This window comes from Tamandua tetradactyla, chromosome 9 (genome assembly GCF_023851605.1).
Source record: "Tamandua tetradactyla isolate mTamTet1 chromosome 9, mTamTet1.pri, whole genome shotgun sequence".
NCBI classification, from domain to species: Eukaryota; Metazoa; Chordata; class Mammalia; order Pilosa; family Myrmecophagidae; genus Tamandua; species Tamandua tetradactyla.
This window is the reverse complement of record NC_135335.1, coordinates 13,538,097-13,565,443: the sequence shown is the minus strand read 5'-3', so window position 1 is coordinate 13,565,443 and position 27,347 is coordinate 13,538,097. Positions and strand designations below refer to the sequence as shown.

The 27,347-nt window shown below is 57.9% G+C and overlaps 1 protein-coding gene and 1 long non-coding RNA gene across 7 annotated transcripts in view; one reads left to right on the top strand and one right to left on the bottom strand.

Annotated features, from left to right (window-relative positions):
• Nucleotides 1-11,145, bottom strand: part of SYT7 (synaptotagmin 7) — a 58,696-nt gene extending 47,551 nt beyond the window's left edge. For all 4 annotated transcript variants that reach the window (XM_077116023.1, XM_077116019.1, XM_077116020.1 and 1 more), the window contains exon 1: nucleotides 11,047-11,145. In XM_077116023.1, coding sequence (XP_076972138.1) covers nucleotides 11,047-11,077 — 31 coding nt within the window. In that variant the 5' untranslated portion in view covers nucleotides 11,078-11,145. The remainder of the gene's footprint in view (nucleotides 1-11,046) is intronic.
• A 462-nt stretch (nucleotides 11,146-11,607) lies between these two features.
• On the top strand, nucleotides 11,608-15,359 carry LOC143645877 (uncharacterized). Of its 3 annotated transcripts, XR_013157203.1 has the most exons (4): nucleotides 11,613-11,777; nucleotides 14,021-14,113; nucleotides 14,819-14,989; nucleotides 15,138-15,359. It is a non-coding gene; the product is annotated as an uncharacterized LOC143645877 (long non-coding RNA). The 3 variants fall into 3 exon arrangements; XR_013157201.1 differs by having other exon boundaries at nucleotides 11,608-11,777; nucleotides 14,819-15,359; XR_013157202.1 differs by lacking the exon at nucleotides 11,613-11,777 and adding an exon at nucleotides 12,107-12,216 and having other exon boundaries at nucleotides 14,819-15,359.
• Nucleotides 15,360-27,347: the final 11,988 nt, after the last annotated feature.

The following is a 27,347-nucleotide window of genomic DNA, read 5'->3' as shown; positions in this document are numbered from 1 at the left end:
GCAGAGGGCAAAGAAGGGAGAAGACACCCCCGAAAATGGTCAGGATGGCAGAACTGGGAGAGGAAGAGAGAGGGAGGGGCTGGGGACTCCAGGAAGGGAAAGGAGAGAGGAAGGACAGGGGAAAAGGAGGAATTGCTGATGGAAAACCCCAGGGAGAAAGGGGAGGAGAGCGGGGGAGGACGGCTGGAGTGGCAGCTCCCAGGGCCCCAAGAAGGGCCTCTCTACGTCACTGTCCTTGAGCCTCCCCCAATGTCAGTGCCCAGCCAGCCGGTCCTGCACACCCTTCTACGCAGCCACAGGTGCGGGCGGACATGATGGCAGGCCACCAGCTTGCTCAGGCCCCAGGTGCTCCAATCACACAGGGCAGCCAGCTGACCTCCCTTCAGTGGGCTGAGCCAGGGAGCCTTGTGGGTCACTTGGCAACCTGACCAGGAGGCTCGGGGACGGTGTGGTCCAGCCTCTCCACCTTCCTGAGGGAGGTACAAGGCCCAGAGAGGGAATGATGCTTGTTCAAGGTCAGATAGCAAGTGGGTGATGGGGAGAGATACAGAGGGCTCAGAGGCTAAATCCCAGTGGTGGGTCCTGTTCCCTCCTGGGCAAAGGACAACACCAGAAGCCTGAGACACCCTTGGTTGCCAGCCAAGTCCCTGATCGGTCTAAGTCCTGGGAGTACGGAGTGGCATATGGGAGGGAACGAGGGTAGCTGAGGGCTGGAAGGGAAGCAAGGAAAGTCACCATTTACAGATCCCCGGGCGGGAGGGTTCGGCATCGGTTTTAATTGCAGCTAACATTACCAAGTACTTCTAGGTACTGGGTACCAGCCACTGCAGAGATTACCCGCAGGATCTCATTTAGTCCCCAGAATAACCCTATAAAGTGTGTATTATTGTCATCCCATTATAGGGAAGAAATTGAGACCCAAGAGGGTTGAGTGACTTGGCCAAGTCCACAGAGCTGGCCAGTGGCATGGTTCTAACTCAGGTGGCTGGGCCACTTTTAGGCTACTACCCTGAGGACCCCTGCACCCCAGACATTATCTGGGGAGACCTGAGTCCCCAGGATCCCAAGATCCCAGTCCAAGCCCTGGCAGAATCTAGGCCCCGGACACCAATGGGACTGCAGTCCTATGTTTTGGGGGCTTCTTGAGGGTCAAAGTGGCGGTGAGGGGGCAGTACCACGAGAACCAAGACTTGGAGCAAGACCTATCTCAAGGCATGGGAGTCTGGGTACTAGTCCTGGCACTGTCACTGATTTACTGTGTGACTTTGGGTAAGTTACTTGCCCTCTCTGGGCACTGGTTCTCCCACCTGTACTATCAAAGGATGGGACCAGATAATAGGAGCTAATATAATCATGGTGCTAACCCTGTGCCAGGCACAGTTCTAGAAGGTTGATATATAAAAGCTGCTTGAATTCCCCCAACAACTGTCTCGAGTAGGTGCTATTATTTTCTCCATCTTACAGATGGAGAAATAGGCACAGAAAGGTTAAGTAACTTACCCGAGGCCACGGAGCTAGTCAGGATGTGGCAGATCTGGGACTTCAACCCCATTTCCCATGCTCTTAACTGCCAGTTTATATTATTTCCCCCACATGGGGAAATCAGTCCCCATTTGGTGCCCAGGAGAGGTCTGCCCACACGTCCCTGCGTAGGCACATGTAACAGCATGCTTCCACGAGGGAAGCACACACAAACAGGTCATGTGTCTGCCTGAAAAGACGTGTGCTTGCCCATGCGTCTTCACCCGCTCCTGTGCCCTCACTCAATTTCTACCTGCAAGAGCCCTAGCTCAACAGCACATTTCCACAAGCATCCCGGCACCGAGACCTGCGAGCTGAGTGTAGGAGATCCACGCACACACACACACAAACACACACGCACGCACGCACGCGCACACATGCACCACGGCCCAGCCACATGGGAGGGACGTGGGCCACCACACCCCTTCTCCTCTACACCCCCCTCTAGTGCCTGGGTGGCTTCCACGTCACATCATGCAAGTGCCGGCACCGCCCTCCACGCTGCCTTCCTCACGCCTCCCCCCAACAGAAGCAGCCACCTTCCCTTCTCCAGGAAGGAAGCTGGCAGAAGCCTGGCCTGGCTCCCACAGCCCAAAGATGCCAGCCAACCCGTGGGTAGGGAAGGGGAAGCGGCAGTGACCGGAGACTCTGGCAGGGGGCCGGGGGGGGGTGGCCTGGGTCCACGGCTTCTGTGTGAGACCAAGCCCCACCCTCTGTAGATCTGAGCGCCTGAGCTTGAGTTCTCAAGCCCCTAGAGACCCAGGCCCCTCTTTGTCATTGGGGCCAGACAGGGGGCCTGGGGACAGAAAGTCTTCCATTGCTCTCGAGCAGAACGGTGGGTCTGTGGGGGCTCCTCTGGCCAAATTATCAGGTCCCCCCACCCCCAGCCCCTCCCTGTCCCTGGTCCCTGCTCTCTCCTCCCCCTGCCCAAGCATCTCGGAGTTCTGGGTATTTTTAGGCCTCAGCTGACAGGCTGTGAAATCGCTCCCTTCGCACCTCCCCAACCAGGCGGGGGCTGGAGAGGGAGGAACGGGGTTCGGGGTGGGGGGGGGCACACACAACCGATTCATCAGATTCCTCCAGGGCTGGCAGGTGCCAAGCAGGGAGTGAGGGGGGTCCCCTCCCCTTTCTCCTCAGAGCCACCCCTTGAGTGGGAGGAACCCTTCATCCAGCCTGTAAAGTGGGAGCAAAGGCAGGGTGGAAAGGAGGCTCTACCATGGGGACCTGAGGATGAAGCCTCAGGGGACACCCCAAGCACTGAAGGTGGTGCTGGGGACCCCGGCTGAGTCCAGCTCTGCGGCGCACACCAGCACTCCCTTCGGGGTCATAGGTGGCTCGGATCCCAGTGGGGTCCGGGACGCAATAGACAAGGTCACCTCCCCAGGTGAAAGCGAAGCTCTGGAGTGCGGTGGCCTTGAAATCTCCTCCATGTCCCCTGCTGGGTGACATGGGCAAGACACTCCACCTCTCTGAGCCTCCGTTTCCTCATCTGTGACAACAGTCATAACATTCCCCTTGCAGGGCTGCTGTTAAATTAGATGACATATGTAAAGCACCAGGCAACTGGCCGACCCACCAGGCAGTGCTAGAAGGTTCTCTCTCCCTTGCAACTTTCTCTGACCTGCAATGTTTCCTTACCACTCCTTCTCTGGGCCAAGCCCCCAAGACAGCGGCCTACAGGTCAGCTCTTTGGTGCCACCACCTGAGGTCCCCCCCGGAGGGGAACGAATCCCAGCCTCTCCCAGATAAGGCAACCGCCCCACTTCCTGCCACGGGGCACACATACCCAACATGTGTGCACATGGACTCAAATGCCAACATGCGTGTGTGCTGCCAGTGCCTCAGTGTGAAGGCGTTTGCCCTGGGACAACCTCCGAGGGAAGTGGGAAGACGCACTCAGGCCCTGCTGTGAACGGGCCCCTGTGCCAGGGGCCGTGGGCACAGAAGAGGGGGGTGGCCCGCCTAGTTGCCGTGGAGACAGGTTGGCTCCGGTGGGCCTTGGAGCGGAGGCCTGGCAGCTGGCACGTGAGCTGCGTGGCTCCCCCAGGGCCTGGGCCGAGGCCCACGGCAGGGGTTGGGGTACCCAATCCATTATCAGAAGCATTTTTCAGCTGTTTTTGCTGGGCCCTGGGCGCTGGGCTTGCCCACCTCAGTCCTGGCAGCCTGGCCTCCCAGGTTAGCCCTTCAGGATGCTCACCTGTGCCCACCTGCACCTGGCTGCCACTTGGCTGTCCCAGTCCAGCGCAACTCTGCAGACCTCCAGGTGTGGGTACTTTGGATTCAACTAGTGCAGGTGAGAGACTGAGGAGGGGCTGGACAGAGGTAAGGACAGGTATGCTAACGGCTGGGAGTCCCGCTCTGAATACTGGTCAGCCTCCGGGCTTCTCACCTTCCACAATGCCAAGGAATTCAAGTTCTTTATACAGATCTCCTCAAAAGCCATCCATGGCTCTCCATTGCCTTATAACAATAATAATACAGTTTTCCTATCTCAGGATGCCAGGTCCATCGTAATCTGGCCCAACTTACTTCTCCCAAAGTCCTGCTCTCCAGCCATGTTCAAGTTCACCACCATCTCCATTGGCCAAGCCCTACCAGACCTCTAGGCCACGGCAAGTGCTGCCCCCACCACATCGGATGCCTCACCTCCACTTGTTCACAGGGCAAGCTCGTATCCTTCCCTCAAGACCCCAGGCCCTGGACCCAAGGCTAATGTCCACTCTTGGGTCCCTGGTGGGACTGGAACCCCAGACCCATTTCAAACCGACAGTGGCCACTCCCCAGGGTGGTTCTGCAAATGGATGAGCTCAGGCACATCGCATACTTAGAACAGTGCCTGGTGCATACCAAGCGCTCAACACGGGTTTGACATCCTGATGGTAATTAACTGACACCGCCTCAGTGAAGCCCTCCCCGATTCCTCCCCCCACCAAGGCTGAAACGGGCATGTCTTCCTCGGAGCTTCCGGAACCCTCATCCCACATATCAATCATTCGAACAGGATAATGTTGACAACAGCTGCTGGTGGCTGAGTGTTTACTACGTGCTGGGGCTCTCTGCTAAGTTCTTTTCCCGCGTTAGCTCCTGCATTCCTTCTCTCAGCCACCCTAGGGATTAAGAGGCGTCACGCCCACTTAATAGAGGAGGAAACTGAGGCCAGATTGGTGAAGCCACTTGCCCCAGGGACACAGCAGCAAGTGTCTCTGCCAGGGTCAAAAGGGACAGAGTTTGACTCCAGAGCCTGAGATTAATCAGGTCACACACACACACACACACACACACACACACACACCTCATATGCACACATGTGAACACTTGCTATCACTGCCATTTTCCTTAGGCTGGACCCTTTACAAAGCATGAAGCCTCTATTCCTGGAGAAAGAAAGTAAGGATCTGGAGGGGCTCCAGGCTGCAACGAATTGGGGATCAGAGATGGCAAGGATGTATGCAGGGAGTCCCCAGGATCTGGGCCTGGAGTACTTAAGAAACCCGTGGGGCCCTGGGGCGAGTAAAAGCTCGAGGCGGCCGGACTGGGCCCAGGTAGGGCACAGAGGGAAAGGGCATGCCGTGTGCCTGCCGTGCCGGCCGCTGCTCTCCGGCCGCGCTGACACCATCCCGTGGTAATGAGACGGATCCAATTTGTACCCAGGGCCCCGCCGGGAGCAGCTGCCGCTGCAGGGTTTGAAATAATTTAATTGAACACATTAGCCACACAACTCTCTCCTCCACTCTTCCTCGCCCAGGGCAGGTGCCCCTCGCGGCCTCCCACACCTCACGCCACCCTTCCCTGACTGTGGGCAGGGCATACAACCCACGACCCCTGGGGTCTAGAGCTGGACGCTAAGCAACGCCCGTCCCAACCCATTCCCGTAGCTCCTGGGGTCTTTGGAACCGGATGGGCTCTCTGGGTCCCCTGTTCCCTGCTTTTTTAACAATGGAACCCACTGGGGCTGGGGCTCAGGCCTCTCCCCTCCTGTCTCCCCTCATTGGCCAAGATGGCATCCCCACCCCTTTTGCCAACCGCACTCCTGGGGAGGGCACTGGAGGAACGGGGCCGGCAGCATGTGCCGATTCCACCAGCACCCTTGGGCTGTGTCCCTAGCAGGCTCACCACCTCAACAGAGCCCTGCCCTCCCTTTGGGACTCGGGGGAATGGGTGTACACACACACACACACAGAATCAAACAAATCACCAATACATGGAAACGGCCAGTTCGACCCAGTCACACCCACACGTGCACACGCACACACGTCCGCATGCCGACAGACCCACTCACAGTGGTGCAAAGGCCCGTATCTGTACACACAGAGGCACCCACCCACCCACCCACACATGCACACACACACATACTCAACCAGGCTGGCCCCAAAGCAGGTAAGGCCCTGCCCCCAGGACAGGGATGCGAGCAGGTGGGAGGGCGTGGCAGGGTCCCTGGAGGGCACCGGCCCTGCCTGGCTGGGAGCGAGGCAGGAGGAGGCACCCTCCCCTCTCAGCCCTTTCCGTCACAGCACCTCACTCCCGACACACTCATTAGCTGCTGTTTACAGGCGCCCCGTGCTCAAATGAGTGCGGCTCTTACCGCCGTCCAGCTGCAGCCAGCCCACCTGCACCCTCCCCGTCCGGCACGCGCGGGAAGGGACATACACCTACGCGCCAAGACACACGTGTGTGCATGCACACGGGCACGCCGAGGCCCACTGCCTCTCCCTGCTGGCCCCACCCTCGCCTCCCACCCGGGCTGCAGCCCTGCACGCTCCGATCACGTGAATATATCAATTCCCAAAACATCCCAGTTCACCATCCGAGTCCGCTCTGGCCCCAGTCCCTTTCCTAGGGGGTCCTTCCTGGTGGAAGCTGCAGAGTCCCCACCCCTACCCCCACCCTGAGCAGGCCCGATGCACCAGCCTGCCTTCCAACCCACTGGGTCCGGAATTCTAGGCGCAGGCTCTGGGCGCCATCCAGCCCCTGCCACAGGTCCCCTGCTGCCTGCCAACTCCGGTCCAACCCTCGGGGAATTCTGCTGGGTGAGACCAAAGCCTTGCCCTCCAGAAAGAAGCTGGACGGGGCTCAGCAGAGCTGCCCCTGCTATCTGGGAAGGTCAGGGACCTCCGCGGGCACGCAACTGGCACAAGGCACCTGGCACCACCAGCTGGGGCTCCCCGGCCAGCCAGGCGGGCACCCGGGCTGGGCCTGGCACCGGCTGGGCTCCGGCACCTGGCCAGACCAGTGACTGTCTCCACAGAGAGGGCTGACCTGCCGGTCGCTGCCCACGGTGCAGGGGGCCAGCTCCAGGCAGAGCTGCCCACACCCTCTGGGGAGGCCTCAGTGCCAGCTGCTCAGGATTGGGTCTCCTGCCCTGCCCCCCTCAACAATGCCCCCCCTCACCAGCTATTTTCCCTGCAATCCCCGGCCTCACTCCCCTGGGGGAAGCAGTTATTGGAAACGGTCCATCAAATTCAATAAGGATTCAAAGTCCCTGAGAGAACAAGGGGTGGGTGGGGAGTGGGGGAGAGGGCAGGAAAGAGGGGTGGGAGAGGAGGGGAACCATCCATGCCCCCTCTGCCTCTTCCTTCTGGACATCCTGCCCCAGCAGGGCTGGAGGGGGACAAGAATTGGCAGTCTTCGTCGCAATCAATGCCCCTTGGGCCTGAGCCTGGGGTCAGCCCGGGGCAGGGCCCAGCTGTGCAGGGCCTGGCTTTTTCTCCCCTGACATCCCCCTGTCCCCTGCCTTCCAGCTGTCCCCTCACCTGTCACCAGGGGACTTGTTCGTCCGCGCCCCAGTCCAGCCACTTTAGCCCCTCCGCCACCCCACCATCCAATCCTTGAGTACTGGACGGGGTATCTCCATGAGGCGAGTGACCATCACAAAGCAGGGCCAAGAGGCGCCTGTCGCCATGGTAGCACTCCAGCTTGGAGATGCTGGCTACCCTGGCCCTAGACCCCACAGACACCGTTTCTTTCCCCCAGAAGCCCTGGGACTCTCCTCCCCACCATGGCTTGTTGAGAAGCCCCTTGATCTTTGGTTCCAGATTATGACCCAACCCCGGGATGCAGGTCTGGGATGGTGCAGCCCGGGTTGGAGGGAGAGGGGGCTCCGGGAAATGGGTGGGCAGCATAGCCCTCACCTGCCCTTGCAGCCATACTCTTAGCTTGCCCACCCACCATCGATCTGCCCTAACTAGTGCCCAGTGGATGGAAGGCTGGCCTGCACAATTTGGTGGCTCCTTCAGCCTTGAGATGGGAACCCATGATCCGCCACCCCTGACTTCAAGTTCAAAGCCCCATGCAAGGTGCACCTTTCTACTCCCCACCCCACCCCCACCCCCACCACACACACACACACCCCAGAAATGACCTGCCTGGCAGAGCGGTTGCACGGGGTGCAGAGACTACTAACAGGTGGGACAGACTGAAACTCCAGGCACTGTCGTCGCTCCCCCTTCCCCGCCCACCAAGAGGGTGGCATGCAGAGGGCTGGGGCAGCAGTGCTGCTGCACCGGCCCAGCCGTTCCTTCTCTGGCCTTGCTCGCTGCCTCCCAGCAAGGTCACCTCTCCCTCCCTTCCTTCCTGCCTGCCATCCTGCCTGCCCACTGCAACGCTGACCCCTGCAGGCCTGCTGAGGCTCTACCCGGGCGACAGGCGGTTCTGCTGGGACACAGGGAGGTCTGGCCAGGGCCAGCTTAGGGGTGAACTGTGGGTAAAGACAGGGGAGGCAGGTGAAGGCCGGTGGCAGGGGCTGGAGGGAGGGTGCAGGCATGGCTGGGGGAGGCTGGGCAGCTTGGAGTAGGAGCCTCTGAGAGGAGGTGTGGGGTGTGGGAGGGAGCTGGTCTGTGTTCTTCATTGGGCTCTGGCCTCCCCTACCCCCCCCCCCTCAGTACCTTGCTTCATCCATGATAGAGCAGGGAGTGAAGTGCCCCAGGGGCCAGGGAACCCAGTAGGGGAAGAAGCTGCAGCTGTGGGACCTGTAGAATAAGCGGGGATGGGAGGGGGTACCGCAGGGAGCCCTGGGAGCCAGCCTGGGGTGCAAGGGAGCAGAAAAGGATTGGAGGTCAAAGAGAAAAGATTGGGCTGCCGGGGTTCCTGGGAGCAGGAAAAGGGATTAGGAAGTAAACGGTACTTGTCCCCCCCTTCCCCCTCCTCCCTACCAGCACGGAGGAAGGACTGGTCTGGCCAGAGTCAAATGCCAATTAATTTGCCTATCTCACTCCCACCTGATGCCAGCCAAAGGCCGATGGTGGGGGTTGGGGAGCAGAAATGGGGACACAGAGTCCCGGCTTGGGGAGGGAAACTTGGGTGACCTGGGGTAAGCTGGGGGTGGGGTGGGGAAATCTAGCCCGGAGCTCTAGAGAACCAGAGGAGGTAGACAGGGATGCCAGGGGACACAGAAGCCAGACCACAGCCTCTGACCCCCTGAAAGTCCCCAGGGGACAGGGATAGAAAGCAGACTCTGTCTTCTCCAGCCTACTTCTAACCCCACCCAGCCAGGTGCTCACAGCAGGGAGTAGCCCTCAGGCCAGCCCCTTTCCCAGTCCCAGCTGCCCTGTAGGTGGGCAGGACAGGCCCCCCATCCCAGACAGGGAGGCCCGTTCCAGAAGGGAGGAGAGGAAAGGTCTAGGGGCTGCCGGCATGCCCAGGCAGCACTGGGTTCCAGGCCCCTTGCCCAGAAGATGCCAGGCACGTTGTTGGCCTCGTGGAGAGGGCAGAGGTGCTTGGAGGAGCGGTGATATCATGGTGCCCAAACGTGGGTGGGGAGAGGAGGGAGGGAGAGGGGACAAGGCCAGGGCCCTAGACTATTGGCCATACAGGGAAGGGAAGGGGTCTATCCTCACACCCAAGATGGGGTCTCTGAACTAAGTCCTTGGCTTCTGAGAGGGTGGTCCAAGGAACAGAAGACCCCTCCCCTTAGTTTAAGAGCTGGAAGCTGGCAGGATAGATGGAGGAAGATGCCAGGATAGATGATTTGGGTCTTGGGAGGATGAGGGGAAGGGTCTCCAAAGGCGATACCCCATCAGCCCCCACCCAGAGGGCAATTCAGAGAAGGGGAGACAGAGCTCCAGGGAGGGGGGGTGCTGAGTCTCTTCCAGCCGTATAACCCAAGCACCAAGTGAGTGCCATGCCTGGTGCCCGCCTCGTAGGACGTCCTCAACCAACTCTGGCTGAAATGAATTGATCGGGGCAGGCTCTCTAGGGGGCAGGGACAGACAGGCTGAAGCTGCCCCTAGAGGGGAAAGCACAAATGTGGAGCTCTCCAAGAGCCGGCAGAGCCTGCCTCCGCTGGGCTGCCTTCGACAGCTAGGGGGACTCCAGGGTCCTTGGGTGGAGGGTCTGGGGAGCTGCCCACCTTGCCCCAGCGTCCCTGCCCGCAGGAGGTCAGCAGCAGCGGTGAGGCCAGCGCCTCTTCTGGGAGCAAGTCTTCTGGCTAGACTGTCATGCTTTCAGCGTCAGGGCGAAACCCAGGGACAGTGACTGAGGCCAGAGCTGGCAACCTGGGGCAGGTGGGGGGAGCTGGGCCTCGGGTGGGGCATCCCAGGTGGGAGCTGGGCACTGAGTCTGGGCAGGAGCTGTAGGGGCCCTGCCTACAGGTGGGCACTGGGGGAGGAGGCGTCAGGAGCCAAAGAGGAAATGGCAGAGTAATTTCCAGAGGAAGGAGGGACGGCTCCTTAGCTCTGGCTTCTAGGATGCCAAGGAGACATGGGCTCCAACACCAAGCCCCGGGGCTGGAGAGAAACGCAAAGGAAAGCAGAGCACCCCCCCTCCCCCTACCCGGTCCCTTCCCGACAGGACTGGAGTGAGTTTGGGGTTCTCGGCTTCGCCCCTCCCCAAGCCTTGGAGCACATGCCCCTGCCACCCACCATTATCACCAACCTCTCCTGCCTCTCCCTTCAGGAACCCCTGACGCCCGCCCCCCACCATTACCTGCAGCTCCTGCCTCCCCTCCCCAGGAACCCCTCTCGCCCTGCTGCTGCAACAGATTTCCACTTGCCCCCGGCACCCTTGCTATTCACTGTTGGCACGGCCGATGCGATTCCGTTCCCGGGTGCCCACAACCTTGGCCAAAAGCTGCCCGGGATGATCGCCACGGGGGGTCCCCCAGAGCTGGCATCCCCCCACCCCACCCCCGGGGGGGGTCCAGTGCTGCGGAGTCGAGGGTGCCTCCGAGGGCACAGCCTGGCTCCCGCGGGGACAGCAGCTCCTTGTTCCACCACACACGTTGTCCTTGGGCTGCTGGGGGTGCGGGATGGGGGTGGGGGGGGTGGGGGGAGGTCCTTGCGGGGACACTGCGAAGCCGGCGCCGAAGCATCCAACCTGGCAGTGCCCGGGGCTGCGGGGAGTCCGGAGTTCGAGCCGCTCGCTGCCTCTCAGGCCCACGATCACCCCCGGGCTGGGGTGACCCTAAGAGGGTGCCCGTGCGGCTCCGGCCGGGCTGCAAACCCGGGGCTGGGGCTGGGAGACGGCTCCCGGCACTGGCGCCGTCCTACCCGCCGGTGCCGGGCGCCTCAGCCCGCTCGGGGCCGCGCTTACCTGGGCTGGCCGCCTCCGGGTCCCGGTACATGGTCCCCTCGTCTACGGCTCCCTCCGGGCTCCTCAGAGCCGCCCGCGGCCACGCGCTGCTCCGCCGCCGCTGCAGGACATGGGGTCGGGCGACCCCCGGGGGGCGGGTCCGAGGGCTGGGGCCGCGCGGGCTGCACGGAGCCGCCGAGCCGGGGAGCGGGGGCCGCCCGCCCGCCGAGCACGCCGCCGCCGCCGAGCCGCCTCCCTCCGGCTTGCGCGCCGCGTGTGCGCGCCGGAGCGTGTGTGAGTGTGTACGAGGGCGTGTGTGTGTGCGTGTGTGTGTGTGTGTGTGTGTGTGAGCGCGCCCCGGGCACCGCCGGCGCCGCCCGCCTGCCCGCTGCTGCCCACTGCCGGCCGTGTGCAGCACTACAGCCCGCGCCCGCCGCCGCCGCCCGGAGCCGCCCCGAGGGCTCCGCTGCCGCCGCCGCCGCCGCCCCACGCGCCGCGCCCACCCACCCGCAGCCCCCGGGGGGAGGGCGCCGCGGCTGGGCTCCCGGAGCCTGCGGGTCTGGCCGCACTGCGCGCCTAACCCGGCCGGTGAGCTCTTTCCGCGCCGGGCAGGGCAGGGCAGGGCAGGGCCGCCGAGCTCTTGGACTCCGTTCCAGAAGGCGAGGCAATCCACGCCGTGTTTTCCGCTGGGTGGCGGCTCGAGGGCGTCAGCTCGGGACTCGACACCGTGGCGGTTCGGGGGAAAGCGCCTGGTGCGTGGGAAAACCAGGAACGGCAGATTGCGAGGAGCCTGGATCCGCCACCGGGGGGTGGGGGGAGCTGCCACACAGCCGGGGTAGAGGCTCTAGGATTTCGGCCCTGGGTGGGGGACGAGGCCGAGTGACCCTCCCCACTTAATCCAACCTCTCAGGAGAAGAAAACAGCACTTTCAGCCTCTGCTCGTCCCTCTCTCACGGCAGCTCCCCTAACGCGCCCCCCCCCCCATCTTTTCCTTGTCCCAGCACCTCAATGGGGTAGGAAGGACATCCCTCCTTCCCCTTTTGCCCCTCAGGTGCTCCTGGCTCTTTCTGCCCTCTGTTTCCTTCCTCACAGTCCAGATGAGGAGAACCCCGAGTTCTCCTTTCTCTACAAGGTTGGAGCTGTTCAATTTTGAGGAGGAGGAGAAGGGGCCCTTCTCCAAGGATTTTAAAGGTCTGGAACTGAAATACTAGGGGTTTTCAGGCACAGAGACCTCCTTGCACACGCCCACACACCTAATCACCTCCACCACCGCCCACCCCCCACACACACACACATGCATACACCAGGCTCACAAACACACCTCCCACGCAAAGACACAGTCGCTGAAGCTTCCCAGGGTATGGCTCCCGCCCTACCCTGCAGAAGGCCAGGTGGGCAGGAGAGGCAAAAGCTACCGGTGCCTGCAGCAGCCCCCGGCTGCCCCCCTGCACGGAGGATGCTGTTCTCTGCTGAGCCAGGCTTTTCCATCGAGGATTCTGTTCCCACCCCGAAAAATCCACTTAGCTGGCTTGCTACTGCACACCCAGCCACACCTCCACCTTCCACAGCACAGCAGGCAGCCAGCACCCACAGGGACAAAGCTCTGTCTCAACTCCCCTCCAACACACACACAAAGACCCCATCCCCTTGAACTCACGCAGCGCATCTTGCACACGCACATTCACCTCCACCCACCTATTTTCCGGTTGAGAAACAGACAAGGAAATTCCCCAAGCAAACATCCGTGAAGAATGTTCTGATGGAGAACAGATTTCCTTGGATTGGATGTTCTAATTAAAATTGGAAGGGAGGGAAAGGCAGCTGTAGGTTCTAGCCTACAATTTCTCAGTGATGAGAAATCCCAGCCCTGACCCCACGGGTCAAAGGTCATTCTGTTTCAAACACCCTCCAGCCAAGAATCCAGGAGCTAGTCACACTCCCCTTTTGGGCCTGACAAATGCCAGAAAGACCAATCAATCAATCGTCTGTGATTCCAGGGCCGCCAAACTTGGTTCTCTCTTCCTCTTGCCTCCAGCTGCTCTTCTCTTTGCTCCAGAGGACAGCAGGTAGCGCAGGTTGACACACACATCCCAGCTTTTGCTAGGCACACAAAGGGGTTCCCTGTTTAGGCATCTCCCCACCCCAGATTCCTATCCACATCAACCCAAGAGCCCAGAGAAGGAGGGCCAGCATTCCTCACCCATGCAGCTGAGCATCTAGAATCATGAAGCTTTTCGGAGCTGAGGGAGAGAGGACACCTGAGAGATGACCCAGGCCACAGGTGACAGATGAGGAAGGCAAAACTTCAAAAGCGGGATCCAAAGGCCCCAGCGCTGACAGCCCAGGGAGCTGGGTGTGGACCAGAGTCCTTGGTCCTGACTTCCAGCCTTTTGCCTGCAGCTGTGGGACTCAAGAGACGACCCAGTGCTTGCTTCCACCTGAGAGCTTCCAGCCTGTGCCTTACAAAAATAAAAACTCCAATCTAACACACTGCCAGCAGGCATTAGACAGCCATCGTTGCAGCATGCCAGAGCTGGGTGGGCCATCCTAGACACGCTAGAAAACCCCCCATGAAATACAGTTGTGGAAATGAAGGCTCGGGATGGGGGAGGGGGGGGTCTGGGCAAATTGCGTATTCCTTTTATTTCCTGCCTGCGTCATTGACACAAAGTAAAGCTTTGAAGATACCCTTTCTCATGGCCTCAGTCATTCTGTCTAGTGAATATGGGTGTCATTAGAAAGAGGATATAGATTTATGTGACTCTGTGACAGACCATTTGACACCTCCAGCCTCAGTTTCCTCACCTGTAAAATGGGGATAATGACAACACTTATTTCCGCTATTGTGAAGATTAAATGAGATGATACCACTAAAGCAGTTAAAATATACTGGAAGCATAGAACTTATTCATCATAGATATTGAAGGCTAGTGTTGTTATTAGTTTCCCCTTAACAGACACCACATATTTCCCATTCCCTTGTTTTGCCTGGCAGGGAAGTCCTTCTAAGTGTCCAACCTTGAGTCATCCTGCTGCATTTGAAGACTACTCTCTATTTCCTGGAGCATCAGGGAGAGCCAAGGCAACTGTGAGTTCCTTTTACTCTGAGCACTCACAGTAGACAGGGCATGGATAGGCAGGGAACAAAGTCAGACTCGGAGTGTCAGGGGGAGTGAACATGATCTCTGAAAAAGGGGGTCAGGGGGTGTGACTCACCCCATCCTGTCCTAAGGACCTGCCCCTCACAGGTGAGGGCCTGGGCCTCAGGTGTTCTTCCTCTCCCCTTCTGGCCTCCAGGGGCGGGGGTGAGGGGGACCAGACACTCTGTCATTCTATGATGCTGCTGGTCCCTGTGCCCTGGGTTCCATGACGTGGCAGCAAATGCTGGCAGCACCTGGCCTCCCCAAGGACAGTCACCCTGCATGCTTCAGACCCCTCAGGCCTGTTTCCTATCAGGGCCCAGGTGTCCTACGCTGGCTTTGGGGAGGGAGGCAAGGGGAAGAGGGGATGTTCTGTCCTTAGGGAGCAGATGCCAGGCCTGTACTCTCCCAAGAGGGGCCCCTGAGGCCGCCTGGCTCTGTTGCTAGGCCACGGCTGGGAGGCAGGGCTCCTGGGTTCCCCTCCAGCCTCTAACCTGGCATGGCCTCTGCGGCTGTTTGACTTCCCAGAGCTCCTGTCTCCCACCCCCACCCCCACCCCCTGGGTCCTGGGCTGAGTTATCAAGAAAAATGCTGAGGAAGCTGTCTGTGCAGCACACGTGACAAAACACACTTCTCTCCTCGGTATCATCCAGGTTATAAGATTCAGGCCAAGCACTGGCCCAACCCAGGAGGGGCTCAGAAATCAGGTGGCAGGTGGCTGCAAAGCTCAACCAGGATCCAGGGTCTCCTGCCACCTCACTCTGCCAACTGTCCCTCCCCCGAGTTCTCCTTCTTCCTCTTTCGAGGGCAAGAGTCTGGAGAAGGTAAAAACATAAAATCAACAGATGTCATCCCCTCAGAGAGGATGTAAGAGCAAACCCCTAGAAGGAGGCAGCTGCAGCCGTCCCTAACTCACCTGGTCACAATGGAGACTGAATCAATACCTGCTGATTAATTACTTCCTCTCTCCAGACCCAGCAACCACCGAATCATAGAGGCCTAACCAAAGCCCACACTTGTCACGCTTCTGCCCGGCTGAGCTTTGGAGGCTGGTACTAAAGAGGCAGGGTCTGACCCCTGGCGTCAAGGAAAGAATCTTAACCTTGAACTCTGGTCCTACCTAGCTGTTTGGCCTTGGCCCAGCTGATCGACATCTCTGAGCCTCAGTTTTCTCATCAGTAAAATAGAATTAATAATCCCCATTGAATGCAGACGTGAAAATTCACTGGGTGGGTTGGATGTGTTGGCAAGGGTTGGGTGCCTTTCTGCTTCCCTAGGGGGTTGAGCCCAGACATCAAAGATCCAACCCCAGGTTGAACACCTGTAGCTCAAGGTACCTATTCCACGTCCTTAGGGCTCTCCCAGCCATGTTTATAGGGACAGAAGCATTCCCTTATTAGAAACTGCTTCCCCATTCCCACTTGTCCTCCCATGTCCTGACTCCCTTTTACCACCTCCTGAGTCTCTCTCTCTCCAAAGTCATCTTGACATCCCTAATGCACTTGGCCTCAAACCCTTCCCCATCCCATACCCCAAAGATGAAAGCAGGTGCCCCTTTTTCTGACCAGATCCTGCTTGAGACAGCCAAGGCAGTCTTGGGGTCTGGCGAGTTCCCTTTCTCTGGAGGCTCCATGGAAGTCCCTTGGTTTGCTGATTAAAGCAGAGTGACCTGGAGTAAGTTCACCAGTCTGCACCCAATAGGTACAGTTCATCCATCTGTACCATGAGGAAGTCGCTTTTTAAAAAAAAAAAAATTTTTTTAACATAACAACGTACAAACATGAACATTCTTACCATCTGATCATTTCTTTCTTGGTATATAATCAATAACTCACAATATCATCACATAGTTGTATATTCATCACCGTGATCGTTTCTTAGAACATTTGCATCAATTCAGAAAAAGAAAAAAGAAAAAAACTCGTACATACCATACCCCTTACCCCCCCTCTCATTGATTGCTAGTATTTCCATCTACCCAATATATTTTAGCCTTTGTTTCCCCTATTTTTTTCTATACCCCTTATCATTCCCTTTCATTGATCATTTTAATCTACTAAATTTAATTTAACATTTGTTCCCCCTATTTATTAATGTTTAATCCATATGTTTTACTCATCTGTCCATACTGTAGCTTACAGGAGCATCAGATACAAGGTTTTCGCAATCACACAGTCATACTGCAAAAGCTGTATCATTCTACAATCATCTTCAAGAAACATGGCTACTGGAACACAGCTCTACAGTTTCAGGCACTTCCCTCCAGCCTCTCCCATATACCGTAACTAAAAAAGGTGCTATCTATATAGGACATTGCTTTTTAATCCTGATTGGCTCTCAGACCCCATGGACTTTGTCTCCCTAGAAATGCACACGCAGTCACAACACTTTGCCCATAATGGAAGAAGAGAGGGAAGCTGCAGGTTCCAGAGACAAATTCCTGGCCCAGAGGCCTACCAGGTTGTTTCCAGCTCTGATCATCTGAGCTGGGTTCTCTGCACCCCACCCCCCTCAGTGACCAACCCTCCCCCCTTCCCCTCCCCCCCCAGCCACCTCCCTCCTCCCAGCAAACTGGGCTGGTATTCTAGCCTCCCTTCCCCATTACTTCTTCTGGCTCCCTGGCCTCCTCCCCCAGCACTTGCTGTGGCAGGAGCCAGCCTGTCCACAGCCCAGACGAACATTTCAGCTTCCCTGGATGCCCACTGAACTGGCTTCACCTGCCTTTCAAGGTATTTAAAGGTTCTTTGACCAAATGCTTTTTGATCTTCCCTGATGCGATGAAGCAGCAGCAGCTCTTTCACCAGCCCACCCCCTCCCCGAGATGCGCCTCTAAGAGCTCTTTTGATAATGCAGAAACCCATCTGTGGTTTGTTCAAAGCTGAGGCCCTCCAGATCACCTCTCCCAGAAACCCCAGCCGGTCAGCTCCAGCCATGGCCACCCACCCCTCGGTGGCGGCCTAGTTAACAGTGGTGGTGGGGGGGGACCCTCCCAGCGCTAGAATCTTTGGGATCCCTCCTGGAATCTTCTGGACTCAGGACCCCGACTCGAGCCCAGCGTGGGTAAAACGCCCGCTTCAATCAAATGCATTCGTTCCAGAAAGTTCTTGCTCCATCCGGTTAGGAGTCAGAGGTTTCCACCCACCTCCCGCCCCCCTCCCCCCCCAGACTGGCCAACACGCCTTTCCTTCGGGTCCAATTTTGGCTGCACAGACATGCAGGCCTCCTGCGGGATCCTGTTAACCTGTTTCAGGGGTCTGGCAAATCAGGACCCTTAGCCCGAGGTTGAGGGGGGAAACTGAGGCCTTGAGACGTTCCGGGTTCAGGCCTCAGTGTGTGAGGGGATAGAAGCCGCAACCCACCGGCCCGAGCTGCTGGACCGTTCCTCAGGCCCCCACGCAGCCGGCACCTCTAACCCCCAGTGCTGCTCCAGCTCCTCCGAGGCGGCGCAGAGGTGCCCCGGGCGTGGCCCCAGACATAGAATTCTTGGGGTTTGGGGCGAATGCTGCATCTGGGGCCATGCCCTGGGGCACGTTACTAGCGGGGCTCCTGCAAACACGCTGTTCAGGCTGGGGGCCACCTCCTCCCTGAGGCCGGCGACTCTAGCCGCGGTCCTTCTCTCCCACTTGGAACGAACCCACCCTTGCAGCCAGAGCGGGGGTGGGGGTGGGGCCCGGGGCGGGGGCGCGCGTGCGCAGAGGGGGCGCCGCGGAGACCCTGTGTGCAGGCAGGTTACTTTGGATCTGGTGCACGGAGCTGAGCTGGGGGTGGTGGGGCGTGGTGCAGATGCCCCATCCTCCCTTCCCTCCAGCTGGAGGTCACCTCCCCAGTGAGGACAGGGTTCTGTCCCTCAGCAGGTGGCCTCCCCCAGTTTCAAGAACCTCCGAGCTTGAGAGGGTGACGGGACAGTTCGTGGAGCAGGATGACTTCAGGTCGCCAGGCCCCTTCTTCCCTAGCTAAAGGCCCTTGGAGGCTTCTGGGTTCTTTGCTAACCACCTACCCCTACACCCCACCCCCACCCCAGCTTGCACACCCGAGTCCTGTCCTAATGATCCTAATAGCAGCAACCCCTATTTATTGAGCTCTGAGGCCTTGTCAAGTGCATGGCATGCATTATCCCACTTAAAAACCCAGCAGCCCATGAAAAAGCCCTATAGTGATCCCTGTAGGGGCAGGTGGCTGTGCCTGGCCTGAGGTCCAGTCGCTGGAGGGGTGGGGCAGCTAAAAGTCACTGCTGGCCTTGACCCCTTCTAGAGCCCCAGTGCCCTTTTGGCCTTTGACTCCTGGGAGCTTTCCTGGAGGCTGGGCAAGCCCGGGGTCACTTCTCAGCCTTATTTGGTCCAGATCATGGGAGGTGAGGGGTGTGGAGGAGGCAGGGACAAGTTTGGAAAGGAGGGAGAAGATGCAGGGATCACCCCCTCCGGCTGCCTCTCCTGTTGCTTCTCCGTTTCCTCCTGGATGCTTAGACCCTCAACTGGGGAGGGGTCCCTAGAGTCTCTGTCCTCAGCTGCCATCTTCTTTCATGCCCCCCACCCTCGCCTGCCACCGTGATCTCATCCACTCCCACGGCCTCAGCTTTTGCTTCAACGCAACTCCCAACCCTGTCTTTGGGGACTTCCCTGGTCACCCTCCCAGGCTCAGCCTCTGCACTCTTAAAAGAGCCGTCTCCACCAGGTGAAGTGAGCACGTTACCTTCCCTGGAGGCAGCCCCTCCCTGTTAAGGCCCCATTACTCTCCCAAGCTCCAGATCCAGCAGCTCATCGGTTTCCAGATCCTTCAGATTTCCCGGCCGAACCTCTCACTCTTCATCTCAGGCTCCTCTCTGCCTGTGGAGGGTTTTGCCTGCAACGGCGTCCCCCTCCAGTCTGACCCTCCTGCCTCCTGTCCCACCTCGTCTTGCCTAGTGCCCTATCTTCAGTTAAAAACTGTTGGCAAGTTCCTGCCTATGGAAATCTGTCCATCTCAAATGCTGCTTCTTCCAGGGAGTCCTCCCTGATTCTCCCAAGTGAGGTTGAACTCTCCTCTTCTGTAGCCCCACAGTCCTTCCTCTGTGCTTCTCTGATGGAACCTTCTTCTTTCGTAGTATTTGTGCATCTCCCCAATCCTGCTCTTGGCCTGCTTACCCCACTCCCTGGGAGCCCTTCAAGGGCAGGGATTGCTCACTGCTGTCCAGTCTCACCTTCCTTCCTTCATTGATCCACTCAGCACACCTTAACTGCGTAGCTACTGTGTGCTGAGGGCCCCTCCTCTAGGTAACAGGCAAACGTGGGACAAGGGCATTAGTGGAGACAGGGCACATCCAGGGGTAACCTTGCCGTGAAAAAGCACTTCTCTGGGTCCTGAGTGCCAGGCCCTAGCCTGGGCACTGCGGGGGATGCAGGGTAAGACCAAGCCCAGCTTCCCAGGCTGGTGGATAGCTGGAAACAGTACAACACGTGCCTGAATGGGGGCTCTGAGCAGAGTGCTCAAAAGACGGGAGCAGACCTCAGACCTGGGGAAGTCCAAAGCCCTCCCTGGGCTCAGAAGCTTGGACTAAGCCAGAGAACCTCCTAAATCTTTGCTGAATTAAACTGAGTGGGGGAGGAAAGGGGGGGGGGAGCATACTAGAGAGTGACGTGGGAGAAACAGGTTGTGGGGGGAAGGGAATGACAGAGCATTTTCACGTCTGCATGACATGGCCGCCCCCCACCCCCACCCCTCACCCCCGAGGGATGGCCTGTGGACGAATGAGATTGTGGCTGTGCAGCTCTGAACTCTCGGGAAGAAAGGAGCTATATATAGCGTTGACATTATTAGTCAATCCCATCAGGCCAGGTAAGCCCTTCTCTCCACCAAGTCCTTAGTACCCCCTCCCCCCCTCCCCCCCTCCCGGGAATATGAGATGTGTCCTGCCGCAACTCGCTCCCTCTCTCTGGGCCTCAGTTTCCCCATCTGCAAGCTGTGGATGTGGGGCGAGGTGATTCGGAGGGAGATGCTGAGTGGGCCAGCTGTGCCCCGCCAGGACACACCTCCGTCCTGTCCTTCCCAGCCACACAGCGGGTGGAGCTCAGGCGTCCCCCTGATGTCACAGAGGCCACTCCCTGTCCTGTTTGTCTTTCTGCTCAAACAAGGCCATGCAGACAGGGAGGCGAGTGTGGATTCTTTGCCGGAAGCTCCGCTGTGGATCTGGACACGGGTTTCAGACCTGTTGGCTGAAAAAAGTAGCTCCCCTTCCCCGTGTGGGCCCCACCCCTTGCTCCCCGTTGCACCCCTTGCTTCCCCTGGGGGAAGTCTCATTCCTTTCCCAATCCCCATTGCACCCCCAGTGCTTTATGGCTAGAGGAGTTGGGGTACAAGAAGCCGCCAGCAAGAGGGGAATGGGGGGAGACATTTGAGCCAGGGTCCCTCCTTACGCCCCACCAAAGTGTGCTCGCCCTTCCCCCACCACGCCTTGTCCTTGGGTAATGTGTCACCCCCTCCCTAACCTTGAGCAAATCCCTATCTCCCCCTCTTTTTCTTATTCCAAGTAGAAAACTGGTGGCAAGTCCTCGCTGGTTCCCCAACCGGCCCATCTCTCCAATCCCTTCTCAGCCTCTCCTTGCCCCTCATGACCTTTGAGAGGGCTGTGAGGGTTGAGCAAGAGTTCCCTAAAGGATGGGGGATGGGCAGGAGTGCAGAGAAGGGGAGGGGTGATAGAGCTGAGAGTGGGAAGAGCCAGACCCCAGGCACGGCAGGGTAAATGCAGTGAAACCAAACCAGCAAAGACCCCTGCCTTCGAGCAGCAGACATTTTAGCAGGGGGCGGCCGCAGGCAATCTAAGGCAAATCTTGGAGTATGTTGAAAGATAATGCATGTTGTTGAAAAATAAAAGGTAGGGAGAGCCAAGGGTTACCTGGAAGGCTGGGGGTGGATTTCAACAGAAGAGAGGGTACCCAGGGCATACCTCGTTGAGAGGGTGACATCTGAGCAAAGACTTGAGGGAGGCGAGGGGTTTAGTGTCCCAGGGGGAGGGGACAGCCAGTGCAAAGGTCTAGAGTGGGGGCAGGTCTGACATGTGCAAAAACACACAGGGAGGCTCCTGGGGCTGGAGCCAGGTGAGTGAGAGAGAAAGGAGGTCACAAAAGTCCCAGGTGGGGATGAGAAGGAAAGGACGTTAATGTAAGACCTTCAGGATATGGGAATATTCTGAGTAGAGGGTAGACTTGAGCTGACTTTCATTGTGAGAGGATTTTGCTGGATGCTGTGTTGAGGGAGCAGAGGCAGAAGCAGGGAAACCGGTTGGTGAGCTGTTGCAAAAACCCGGGCGGGCGAGAAGTGGTGGCAGCTCAGACCCTTGGGAGATGCAGTGGAGGCGGTGGGAGGTGGTTGGATTGTGGATAGAGTTGGAGGGCAGAGCCAAGAGGGTTTCCTGATGGGTGGGTTGTGGGGTTGTGAGAAAAAGAGGAGGTGAGATTACCTCCCCCGCCCCGGTTTTGGCCCGGGCAATAGAAGGAGAGATTTGCCATGGATTGAAAATGGCAAGTTTGTTACAACAGTGCCATTTCTCAAACTTTTTTCATTGGCACCCCCTAAGGAAACTGTTCAGGCATTTTTTTTTTCCCTTCACTGCCCCCTCCCCGTGAAATTTTAACACCATAGATGCACTGTAGATATGTTTATATACTGTGGCCCTGCAATAGCTTAAGATCTTTTTTTTTTTTTGTCCCCAAGGACCGGTTTCACCCCGCTCTTTGGGGAGATAGCATCTGGAGAATGCATGTGTCAGAGCAAGTTGTTTGTGGGAGATGAAGAGCTCAGTTTTGCACCCGTTGGATCTGAGCTGTTAGGGCTGCAGGAGACGTGGAGTGGAGAGCAGGCATTTGCCGTCCAGGTTGGAGATCTGGATTCGGGAGTCATGGGCATTTGGGTGGCATTTAACCCCGAGTCTGGATGAGATCCCCAGGGGAGTGAGCAGAAAGGGACAGGACCAAAGACTGAGCTGGGGTGGCCCACTGTCAGGAGGGCTGGGAGGAGAGAAGGAGCCAGCAAAGAGGAAAAAGCAAGACCAGCCAGAGAGAAAGAAGCAAGCCAAGGGTGCGTGGCGGATGCCTGGAAGCCGAGTGCAGGCATCATCTCCAGGAGTGGGGAGTGCTAAACTGTTTTGGATGAAAGGACCAGGTCACGCAGAGCTGGAAAACTGACCCACAGGTGTAGCCACACGGAGGTCTCAACAAGGTTAGCAGCTGACCGTGAGGATAAGGGGAGGCAGAAGTGGGGGTGGGGGGCAAGGAGAGGAGAGCAGGAGAAATGGTCACCTCCCAAGCTTGGGCCGTGAGTGTGAGGGACCGGCAGGGACAAGCGGGGCGTCCCGGAGCTTCCCACTCTGCTGGATTTTAAGTGTCTGGTTCCTCCAGGAGAGACTCTGTTTCTGAAGCATTCCAGCTACCAGCGAGAGCCACGCAGCCCGGCAGCCGGAGTCTGGAATTCTCTCCTCCACGAAGCCTACTTGCTGTGTAACCTTAGGGGAATGTTTGAAACGTCCCCGTGCCTCCGTTTTCTCATCTGTAAAATGGGGGCAATGGTTGTCGCTTCGTCCCTGTTGCTTGGCACGGAGGAGGGCTCAATGAATGAAGAGCAAAAAGGATGAGTGAAAGGAAACAGAGGCTGCTGTTGGCCCCTGCAGTCCAAGGGGTGGGGAGAAGAGGGCAGATGGCAGAGCTTCAGCCAAGCTGATGGGAGACTGTCCCCCCCAGCTCCAGTGCTTCAACTCCCACCATGTGCTCTGGGGTCCCTGAATTAGCTCTCAGGTGGGCAGTGGCCATCCGAGGACAGAATCTCCCAGTGCTATCCGGGATGGTCCCTAAGTCAGCCCAGGGCTACACTGGCTGCTGTCTCTGCAGAGCCCACCAGTGCAGGGAGGTTGAGACCCGCTGGGATGGGTGTATTTTCCCCCAGGCCCCACCCTCGGGACTTCCCTTCCCGGCCAGCCTGTCCCTTCCTGTTTTTCCTCCCTGCCCTTGGAGGAACCGTTTCCTGCAAGAGGTCGGGGCAGGATGTTGCCGTCTTTCTCCAGAACCCAGAGCTTTCTGGACTCGTGGACTTCCAGATCTGGGAGCCCTTAAAAATGACGCTGCATGTGTGTGTTTGGGTGGGTGGCTGGGCATGGGAGGGTCAATGGGGGCACATGTGGCCTTGCACTCCTCCAGCCGGTTGGTGACAGAGCTTGGAGAGACCTCGGGGTGGGAGCTGGCAGCCCTGGGATGGCGATGGGCTCTGCCTTGCCCAGCTGGGGCCTCTTGTTCCCAGAACTTCACTCTCCCTCCTGCAACCTGGAGATGAGTGAATTAACAAGAGCTAATGGGCCGGAATGGGTTCTATAGACTGTTAGGTCATTTACAGCGGCCCTTTCCATCCCCGAATGCCTAGAGGGGAGGGGAGGGGAGGGGAGGGAGCTGTTAAGCAGCGGTGGTTTTAAGGCTGGGGTGGGATGGGGGCAGAGGCATTGCTTTGCAAGTCCCTAGCCCTGCCCCATTTCCCCCTTAATGAATCAGCACCCACCGTCAGCATCATTCTCACACCCTGACAGGGGATGGTGACTACACTGATCACTCATGGATCCTGTAAGCCGGTCACCTAGTAGAGCACAGGCACTGCAGAAACCGGCAGGGACTGGCCGCTGCTCCGCTCCCACCCCTTGTGCCCAGCCCTGCCTGGAGGGGAAGGGACTGTGCCCACAGTCAGAATCATGGCACAGGGTTCAGAAGCAGTCCTTGGGCTGGGGGACCTCGGTCATCACCTAGCAACACCCTCTTCTACTGTTGGGGAACCCAAACAGAGAGGGTGCAGAATCTGCCTGAGGTTGCACAGCCATCTTTCCAGGACAGCCAGCTGCCTCCCTCCACAACTCTCCCACCTTCCCTCCAGGAAAAAACAGCATAAAAGAAGTTACCCTTTTCCACCCCACAGTGATGTCAAGTTGAAAGTAACATGATACAGAGTGATAATAACTGTTCCCTGTCCTTGAGGGTCTACCATGTGTCTAGAAGCACGGTGAATGAGCAAGAGCCTTGGCCCTTGAGGAGTTCAAGTTATCTCATTTAATCCTTATAACACCCTAGGTGGTAGGTATTGCTATCCCCCTTTTACAGGTGGAGAAACTGAGGCTCAGAAAGATTGAAAGATCAGGGAGTGGCAGCGCAGGGATTCAAACCCAGATTTCTGGGACTTCATCTATAACCTGGGCCCTTAACCATTCTGCCATACTGGAAAGTATATTGAACTAGGAGTCAGAAGACATGAATTGGCCACTCACTGGGGTCTGGGGGTGGGGTGGGGACAGAATTCCATTCCTTGGGCTTCGGTTCCCTCATCCATAGGTGATCAGAATCCTTTCAGCAACTTTTGCAATAGGTAGAAAGACCTGGAAAATCCAGGTAGGAATTCCTCTTGCTCCCCAATCCCACTGCACCTGGGTTAGAGGTTAATGGGACAGGAACACAGCTCACCGGTGGACCAAGCTCTGCAGCACAAGGGAGGAATAGAAGCTGTGGTCACACTGGGACCCTGACCTCCTGGCCTCTGGCTTTGTCGTGTCCTCAGAGCAGCCCAGCTTTCCATTCCTTCCACTGATCCCAGCCCCAGAACTGGAGCCAGAAGTTCTAGTCCTGACTGCCTCCTCTAACTTGCTGCGTAACTGTAGAGAATTACCCAGCCCCTCTCTGAAGTTCTCGCTTCTGTTGGGTGAGTCCATTTCTTCTGTCCCTGCTGGCTCCACCCTCAACATAAGCTTGTTGAGCCCTTCGGGAGGACCCAGCCCTTTCCGGGAATTGAGCCCGGCTCAGATTGTCCACTTGTGGCCTCCACCCCTGCTACCTCCTCACCCCGCCCATCTCCCTGCAAACCAAGAAGGAACCTGTCCCTGGCTGGTTCTGAAGCTCCCCTCTCCCTTCTCCCCCTGCACCCAGGGCTAGGATCTGAGTCCCCAGACCCACCACGGAGGGAGTGTCTTCTCCATCCCTGCTCCCCTGTCTATCAGGGCATGGCTGGGGGTGGAGAAGACCGGATGGGGCTGGGAGTGGGTCGCCAGAGGCTCACGACAGGTAGGGCTGAGTAACGGCGAGGGCTCTGCAGAGACCACGCTCAGCTAGAACGGCGTTTCTCATCGTGGGTATGCCTGCCAGGTGGTGGGAGGACCATTCCCTTCTTTGCTTTTTTTATCACCATCCAAGGACATGGGGAAAGAGAGGGCTGAGAGAGAGAGAGAGAGAGAGAGAGAGAGAGAGAAACTGTTGAGATGGGAGGCAGGGTCCAAGGCTTAGGCTGGTGGGCATGAGCCCCCAGGGTCTGCACCCATCCCACCCCAGTAGACCCAGGCCCAATCCTGGCTGCAACCCCCACCCTGGCCGGGCAGGAGAAACGGCTGGGCCTGCTCTTCTGTCCCCTCCAGGTCTTGCAATACTGACCACGTGGACTTTGTACCCTACACATCAAACAGAAGAGGGAAACTGAGGTGCACAACTGAAAAGCAACTGGGGCAAGGGGCCAGCTTCCTGGGGGGGAGTTCTCTGGTCATTTCGGGCAGGGGTAGAGGGGAAGAAAGCTCACCCAAGGGTATCTCCTTCATTTATTAGAAGGGGGAGAAGAAACCACGGATTAGGAAGGAGCAAAGAAACCAGACTGAGTCCTCAGACTTTCCAGAACTCAATATACTTTTGGTGCATCTTTGCCTGGGTTGTTTCCTCTTCCTCGGACTGTTTCTCCTACCTGGTTCTCTCCTCCTTATCCTTTAGGTCTCGGTTTAGATGTTGCCTCCCCCAGGGAGCCCTCCTTGGTTTTCCTAGGATTAAATCACCCTGCTGTGTACTCCCAAGGCTCCCTGGCTTCCCTACCAGGGTGTGAGTCACTGGTATCTAATTGTGTCTCTCCTCTATCAGACTGGGTGCTCCTCGAAGATAGGGCTATGCCTTATTAGCCTCTAATATCTGATGCCAGTAGCTAGCATGGAACTGGGCACAGAGTCTGAAGAGCTGTTTGTTGAATAATGAATGCATGAATAAATGAACATCTATAGGAACCAACTATGTCCCAGGCCCTGTGCAGGGGCTCGTCGGTGAGTTAGACCCCATGCACAATGGCTCAGGACAGTGTGTAGAGTAAGCCCAGACAAGGTGTGGTTGGAGGTCAGGGAAAGGAAGGGTAGCATTGGAGGAGGAGGGCAAGGGACCTTGAATGACAAATAGCCCGGGGCTGGCTAAGGAACCTGAGAATAGACTGTTTTATTCTGAGCCTGGTGCTGGACCCAGGAACAGGGCAATGAGGGGGCTGCTGGGCTGGGAGAGAGGCGAGACCAGAGAGGACAAGCATGGTGCTCAAGGTAACACAGCCAGCAGCAGGTCCCAGCCAGGGCTCTGTGCCATACACACACACACACATACACACACACGCACACGCCTCCTGGCTCCGGGCAAACAAGCCGCCTCAGGCCCCCAGCACCAGCACCAGAGAGAAGTGACAATAAAAGCTCATCAAACGGCATGTAGGAGGCAGCCACAAATTTCAGCAGCAAAGTATATCTAATGTTCACTTAGCAGGGCACGCGCTTCTGAAATGTCAACGCCTGCGGTCTGACCCTGCTGGGGCCTGGGCACTTAGTGCACATAAAGTTCCAAGCCAACCTTGGGGTGGAGGCAGGGGTGCGGGGCTGGAAGCAGCCTGGGTGTTCAGATGCAAAACATCCCAGGGGTCCCAACTGGCGGCTCCCCGAGTATCTCTTTGCCAGAGCTTCCCACTGATGCATGGGAGTCCGAGGAGGCTTAAGTCATGGGAACCCACCCCTGGGTAACTTCAGAATCTGGTTTTACCCATGAGCCTCTGCTGCTTTTCTGGGTGCCCCGGGACCGCTGCTGCTGGGGTGGGGGTGGAGGGGCAGGAGAGAGGGGTCCTGCCCTCATCTGGCACCCCCACAAGCCTATGGACATGAGACCCCATGGCGGGCTGCAATTGGGAAGGGTCCCAAGGTCGCCCCCCTTGCCTCCAGCCCTTGGCAGTCTCTGCACCCAGAGATTTGGGGCCTGCCTTTGCTGTCTCCCCATGTGACCTCAGGGCAATTCTCAGCCCTCTCCGGGCCTCAGTTTCTCCATCTGTCAAAGAGATCTCATCTTTCTATACTTTTTTTTTCCTCTATGCAGTGTGGTGGGGTCACATTTCATTCTTTTTTCCATGTGAGTA